Source organism: Taudactylus pleione, unplaced genomic scaffold (genome assembly GCF_031769625.1).
Source record: "Taudactylus pleione unplaced genomic scaffold, aTauple2 ptg001379l, whole genome shotgun sequence".
Lineage (NCBI taxonomy): Eukaryota > Metazoa > Chordata > Amphibia > Anura > Myobatrachidae > Taudactylus > Taudactylus pleione.
In genome coordinates, this window is record NW_028285779.1 from 182,718 (window position 1) to 191,067 (window position 8,350).

Below are 8,350 nucleotides of genomic sequence, written 5' to 3' on the forward strand. Positions count from 1 at the left end.
ATATATAAGTAAGCCAGAGGCACCAATCATCACCAACAGAGTGCACTGGCCGCTATATATAAGTAACCCAGAGGCACCATTCATTACCATCAGAGTGCACTGGCCCCTATATATAAGTAACCCAGAGGCTCCATTCATTACCATCAGAGTGCACTGGTCCCTATATATACGTAACCCAGAGGCACCATTCATTACTATCAGAGTACACTGGCCCTATATATAAGTAAGCCAGAGGCCCATTCATTACCATCAGAGTGCACTGGTCCTATATATAAGTAAGCCAGAGGAACCATTCATTACCATCAGAGTGCACTGGTACCTATATATAAGTAAGCCAGAGGTACCATTCATTACCATCAGAGTGCACTGGTCCTATATATAAGTAACCCAGAGGCACCATTCATTACCATCAGAGTGCACTGGCCCAATATATAAGTAAGCCAGAGGCACCATTCATTACCATCAGAGTGCACTGGCCCTATATATAAGTAACCCAGAGGCACCATTCATTACCATCAGAGTGCACTGGCCCAATATATAAGTAAGCCAGAGGCACCATTCATTACCATCAGAGAACACTGGCCCTATATATAAGTAAGCCAGAGGTACCATTCATTACCATCAGAGTGCACTGGTCCCTATATATAAGTAACCCAGAGGCACCATTCATTACCATCAGAGAGCACTGGCCCTATATATAAGTAAGCCAGAGGCACCATTCATTACCATCAGAGTGCACTGGTCCTATATATAAGTAAGCCAGAGGCACCATTCCTTACCATCAGTGCAGTGGCCCTATATATAAGTAAGCCAGAGGCACCATTCATCACCATCAGAGTGCACTGGCCCTATATATAAGCAAGCCAGAGGCACCAATCATCACCATCAGAGTGCACTGGCCCCTATATATAAGTAAGCCAGAGGCACTAATCATTATCATCAGAGTGCTCTGGCCCCTATATATAAGTAAACCAGAGGCACCATTCATTACCATCAGAGTGCACTGGTCCTATATATAAGTAAGCCAGAGGCACCATTCATTACCATCAGAGTGCACTGGCCCCTATATATAAGTAAGCCAGAGGCACTATTCATTATCATCAGAGTGCTCTGGCCCCTATATATAAGTAAACCAGAGGCACCATTCATTACCATCAGAGTGCACTGGTCCTATATATAAGTAAGCCAGAGGCACCATTCATTACCATCAGAGTGCACTGGCCCTATATATAAGTAAGCCAGAGGCACCATTCATCACCATCAGAGTGCACTGGTCCCTATATATAAGTAAGCCAGAGGCACCATTCATCACCATCAGAGTGCACTGGCCCCTATATATAAGTAACCCAGAGGCACCATTCATTACCATCAGAGAGCACTGGCCCTATATATAAGTAAGCCAGAGGCACCATTCATTACCATCAGAGTGCACTGGTCCTATATATAAGTAAGCCAGAGGCACCATTCCTTACCATCAGAGTATACTGGCCCCTATATATAAGTAAGCCAGAGGCACCATTCATTATCATCAGAGTACACTGGTCCTATATATAAGTAAGCCAGAGGCACCATTCATTACCATCAGAGTGAACTGGTCCCTATATATAAGTAACCCAGAGGCACCATTCATCACCATCAGAGTGCACTGGTCCTATATATAAGTAAGCCAGAGGCACCAATCATTACCATCAGAGTGCACTGGCCCCTATATATAAGTAAGCCAGAGGCACCATTCATTACCATCAGAGTACACTGGCCCTATATATAAGTAAGCCAGAGGCACCATTCATTACCATCAGAGTGCATTGGCCCTATATATAAGTAACCCAGAGGTACCATTCATTACCATCAGAGTGCACTGGCCTTATATATAAGCCAGAGGCACCATTCATTACCATCAGAGTGCACTGGCCCTATATATAAGTAACCCAGAGGCACCATTCATTACCATCAGAGTACACTGTCCCCTATATATAAGTAAGCCAGAGGCACCATTCATCACCATCAGAGTGCACTGGCCCTATATATAAGTAAGCCAAAGGCACCATTCATCACCATCAGAATGCACTGGTCCTATATATAAGTAAGCCAGAGGCACCAATCATTACCATCAGAGTGCACTGGCCCCTATATATAAGTAAGCCAGAGGCACCATTCATTACCATCAGAGTACACTGGCCCTATATATAAGTAAGCCAGAGGCACCATTCATTACCATCAGAGTGCATTGGCCCTATATATAAGTAACCCAGAGGTACCATTCATTACCATCAGAGTGCACTGGCCTTATATATAAGCCAGAGGCACCATTCATTACCATCAGAGTGCACTGGCCCTATATATAAGTAACCCAGAGGCACCATTCATTACCATCAGAGTACACTGTCCCCTATATATAAGTAAGCCAGAGGCACCATTCATCACCATCAGAGTGCACTGGCCCTATATATAAGTAAGCCAGAGGCACCATTCATTACCATCAGAGTGCACTGGCCCTATATATAAGTAACCCAGAGGTACCATTCATTACCATCAGAGTGCACTGGCCCTATATATAAGTAACCCAGAGGCACCATTCATTACCATCAGAGTACACTGGCCCCTATATATAAGTAAGCCAGAGGCACCATTCATCACCATCAGAGTGCACTGGCCCTATATATAAGTAAGCTAGAGGCACCATTCATTACCATCAGAGTACACTGTCCCCTATATATAAGTAAGCCAGAGGCACCATTCATCACCATCAGAGTACACTGGTCCCTATATATAAGTAACCCAGAGGCACCATTCATTACCATCAGAGTGCTCTGGCCCCTATATATAAGTAACCCAGAGGCACCATTCATTACCATCAGAGTGCACTGGCCCTATATATAAGTAACCCAGAGGCACCATTCATTACCATCAGAGTGCACTGGCCCTATATATAAGTAAGCCAGAGGCACCATTCATCACCATCAGAGTGCACTGGCCCCTATATATAGGTAACCCAGAGGCTCCATTCATTACCATCAGAGTGCACTGGTCCCTATATATAAGTAAGCCAGAGACACCATTCATTAACATCAGAGTGCACTGGCCCCTATATATAAGTAAGCCAGAGGCACCAATCATCACCATCAGAGTGCACTGGCCGCTATATATAAGTAACCCAGAGGCACCATTCATTACCATCAGAGTGCACTGGCCCCTATATATAAGTAACCCAGAGGCTCCATTCATTACCATCAGAGTGCACTGGTCCCTATATATAAGTAACCCAGAGGCACCATTCATTACCATCAGAGTGCACTGGCCCTATATATAAGTAAGCCAGAGGCCCATTCATTACCATCAGAGTGCACTGGTCCTATATATAAGTAAGCCAGAGGAACCATTCATTACCATCAGAGTGCACTGGTCCCTATATATAAGTAAGCCAGAGGTACCATTCATTACCATCAGAGTGCACTGGCCCTATATATAAGTAACCCAGAGGCACCATTCATTACCATCAGAGTGCACTGGCCCAATATATAAGTAAGCCAGAGGCACCATTCATTACCATCAGAGTACACTGGCCCTATATATAAGTAAGCCAGAGGTACCATTCATTACCATCAGAGTGCACTGGTCCCTATATATAAGTAACCCAGAGGCACCATTCATTACCATCAGAGTGCACTGGCCCTATATATATGTAAGCCAGAGGCACCATTCATTACCATCAGAGTACACTGTCCCCTATATATAAGTAAGCCAGAGGCACCATTCATTACCATCAGAGTGCACTGGTCCTATATATAAGTAAGCCAGAGGCACCATTCATTACCATCAGAGTGCACTGGCCCTATATATAAGTAAGCCAGAGGTACCATTCATTACCATCAGAGTGCACTGGCCCTATATATAAGTAAGCCAGAGGTACCATTCATTACCATCAGAGTGCACTGGTCCCAATATATAAGTAAGCCAGAGGTACCATTCATTACCATCAGAGTGCACTGGCCCTATATATAAGTAAGCCAGAGGTACCATTCATTACCATCAGAGTGTACTGGTCCCTATATATAAGTAAGCCAGAGGTACCATTCATTACCATCAGAGTGCACTGGCCCTATATATAAGTAACCCAGAGGTACCATTCATTACCATCAGAGTGCACTGGCCCTATATATAAGTAACCCAGAGGCACCATTCATTACCATCAGAGTGCACTGGCCCCTATATATAAGTAACCCAGAGGCACCATTCATTACCATCAGAGTGCACTGGCCCCTATATATAAGTAAGCCAGAGGCACCATTCATTACCATCAGAGTGCACTGGCCCCTATATATAAGTAACCCAGAGGCACCATTCATTACCATCAGAGTGCACTGGTCCCTATATATAAGTAAGCCAGAGGCACCATTCATTACCATCAGAGTACACTGTCCCCTATATATAAGTAAGCCAGAGGCACCATTCATTACCATCAGAGTACACTGTCCCCTATATATAAGTAAGCCAGAGGCACCATTCATCACCATCAGAGTGCACTGGCCCCTATATATAAGTAAGCCAGAGGCACCATTCATTACCATCAGAGTACACTGTCCCCTATATATAAGTAAGCCAGAGGCACCATTCATTACCATCAGAGTACACTGTCCCCTATATATAAGTAAGCCAGAGGCACCATTCATTACCATCAGAGTACACTGTCCCCTATATATAAGTAAGCCAGAGGCACCATTCATCACCATCAGAGTGCACTGGCCCCTATATATAAGTAAGCCAGAGGCACCATTCATTACCATCAGAGTGCACTGGCCCCTATATATAAGTAAGCCAGAGGCACCAGTCATTACCATCAGAGTGCACTGGTCCCTATATATAAATAAGCCAGAGGCACCATTCATTACCAGCAGAGTGCACTGGTCCCTATATATAAGTAACCCAGAGGCACCATTCATTACCATCAGAGTGCACTGGCCCTATATATAAGTAAGCCAGAGGCACCAATCATCACCATCAGAGTGCACTGGCCGCTATATATAAGTAACCCAGAGGCTCCATTCATTACCATCAGAGTGCACTGGTCCCTATATATAAGTAAGCCAGAGGCACCATTCATTACCATCAGAGTGCACTGGCCCCTATATATAAGTAAGCCAGAGGCACCAATCATCACCAACAGAGTGCACTGGCCGCTATATATAAGTAACCCAGAGGTACCATTCATTACCATCAGAGTGCACTGGCCCTATATATAAGTAAGCCAGAGGCACCAATCATCACCATCAGAGTGCACTGGCCGCTATATATAAGTAACCCAGAGGCTCCATTCATTACCATCAGAGTGCACTGGTCCCTATATATAAGTAAGCCAGAGGCACCATTCATTACCATCAGAGTGCACTGGCCCCTATATATAAGTAAGCCAGAGGCACCAATCATCACCAACAGAGTGCACTGGCCGCTATATATAAGTAACCCAGAGGCACCATTCATTACCATCAGAGTGCACTGGCCCCTATATATAAGTAACCCAGAGGCTCCATTCATTACCATCAGAGTGCACTGGTCCCTATATATACGTAACCCAGAGGCACCATTCATTACTATCAGAGTACACTGGCCCTATATATAAGTAAGCCAGAGGCCCATTCATTACCATCAGAGTGCACTGATCCTATATATAAGTAAGCCAGAGGAACCATTCATTACCATCAGAGTGCACTGGTACCTATATATAAGTAAGCCAGAGGTACCATTCATTACCATCAGAGTGCACTGGTCCTATATATAAGTAACCCAGAGGCACCATTCATTACCATCAGAGTGCACTGGCCCAATATATAAGTAAGCCAGAGGCACCATTCATTACCATCAGAGTGCACTGGCCCTATATATAAGTAACCCAGAGGCACCATTCATTACCATCAGAGTGCACTGGCCCAATATATAAGTAAGCCAGAGGCACCATTCATTACCATCAGAGAACACTGGCCCTATATATAAGTAAGCCAGAGGTACCATTCATTACCATCAGAGTGCACTGGTCCCTATATATAAGTAACCCAGAGGCACCATTCATTACCATCAGAGAGCACTGGCCCTATATATAAGTAAGCCAGAGGCACCATTCATTACCATCAGAGTGCACTGGTCCTATATATAAGTAAGCCAGAGGCACCATTCCTTACCATCAGTGCAGTGGCCCTATATATAAGTAAGCCAGAGGCACCATTCATCACCATCAGAGTGCACTGGCCCTATATATAAGCAAGCCAGAGGCACCAATCATCACCATCAGAGTGCACTGGCCCCTATATATAAGTAAGCCAGAGGCACTATTCATTATCATCAGAGTGCTCTGGCCCCTATATATAAGTAAACCAGAGGCACCATTCATTACCATCAGAGTGCACTGGTCCTATATATAAGTAAGCCAGAGGCACCATTCATTACCATCAGAGTGCACTGGCCCCTATATATAAGTAAGCCAGAGGCACTATTCATTATCATCAGAGTGCTCTGGCCCCTATATATAAGTAAACCAGAGGCACCATTCATTACCATCAGAGTGCACTGGTCCTATATATAAGTAAGCCAGAGGCACCATTCATTACCATCAGAGTGCACTGGCCCTATATATAAGTAAGCCAGAGGCACCATTCATCACCATCAGAGTGCACTGGTCCCTATATATAAGTAAGCCAGAGGCACCATTCATCACCATCAGAGTGCACTGGCCCCTATATATAAGTAACCCAGAGGCACCATTCATTACCATCAGAGAGCACTGGCCCTATATATAAGTAAGCCAGAGGCACCATTCATTACCATCAGAGTGCACTGGTCCTATATATAAGTAAGCCAGAGGCACCATTCCTTACCATCAGAGTATACTGGCCCCTATATATAAGTAAGCCAGAGGCACCATTCATTATCATCAGAGTACACTGGTCCTATATATAAGTAAGCCAGAGGCACCATTCATTACCATCAGAGTGAACTGGTCCCTATATATAAGTAACCCAGAGGCACCATTCATTACCATCAGAGTATACTGGCCCCTATATATAAGTAAGCCAGAGGCACCATTCATTACCATCAGAGTGCTCTGGCCCCTATATATAAGTAAACCAGAGGCACCATTCATTACCATCAGAGTGCACTGGTCCTATATATAAGTAAGCCAGAGGCACCATTCATTACCATCAGAGTGCACTGGCCCTATATATAAGTAAGCCAGAGGCACCATTCCTTACCATCAGAGTATACTGGCCCCTATATATAAGTAAGCCAGAGGCACCATTCATTATCATCAGAGTACACTGGTCCTATATATAAGTAAGCCAGAGGCACCATTCCTTACCATCAGAGTATACTGGCCCCTATATATAAGTAAGCCAGAGGCACCATTCATTATCATCAGAGTACACTGGTCCTATATATAAGTAAGCCAGAGGCACCATTCATTACCATCAGAGTGAACTGGTCCCTATATATAAGTAACCCAGAGGCACCATTCATTACCATCAGAGTATACTGGCCCCTATATATAAGTAAGCCAGAGGCACCATTCATTATCATCAGAGTGCACTGGTCCTATATATAAGTAAGCCAGAGGCACCATTCATTACCATCAGGAGTACACTGGCCCCTATATATAAGTAACCCAGAGGCACCATTCATTACCATCAGAGTGCACTGGTCCCTATATATAAGTAAGCCAGAGGCACCATTCATTACCATTATGTTGATTACAGAGTAAGAAATAAGTTTGCAGCCAGTTTGGGGTGTCTTCTCCTGGCAGTGTTACCTCTTGTAGCACCGGAATGACGGGCGGCTCTCTCTGCTGCAGGAAATACAGGACCATGAGGATATACGCATAGGAGGATAAACTCCCTCGTGACGCGTCACCAATATCACAGCGCTGGGAAGGAGGACAAGAACAAAAGACATCAACCGAAGGATCTACAGTCATATGAAAGAAATCTGCTATAATAAATAATAATCCGATAATTATAAATGTAATCACATGTGACAAATATCCCGGAAAACAAAACCGCTACTAAGGGCCTCAGTCTTATTCATGTATTGAAAATTGTTTTAACATTTCATGTTTTCCAATGATGGTATTTTTATGTGTTATTTTTAAATCTTTAAATAAGTATTATAATCAAGCGCCCTCTCTGAGACATACATATCTTTAATGTGTGTTTAAGCAAACCAGTGCTTTCATGGGAAGCTGCTTTTTTTTGATAAGTGATCATTGAGAGTTTTAAAAAATTAAGTATTAATATCTGTGCGTCTGAATTTATATTTGAATATTTTGTATAGTAATAAATATACTTGTGCACCAACTAGGAGATCT

At 43.7% G+C, this 8,350-nt stretch overlaps 1 protein-coding gene across 3 annotated transcripts in view; it reads right to left on the reverse strand.

The window, feature by feature from the left end:
- Positions 1 to 7,908, reverse strand: part of TUT4 (terminal uridylyl transferase 4) — a 117,159-nt gene extending 109,251 nt beyond the window's left edge. For all 3 annotated transcript variants that reach the window (XM_088463464.1, XM_088463463.1, XM_088463466.1), the window contains exon 1: positions 7,796 to 7,908. In XM_088463464.1, coding sequence (XP_088319590.1) covers positions 7,796 to 7,852 — 57 coding nt within the window. In that variant the 5' untranslated portion in view covers positions 7,853 to 7,908. The remainder of the gene's footprint in view (positions 1 to 7,795) is intronic.
- Positions 7,909 to 8,350: the final 442 nt, after the last annotated feature.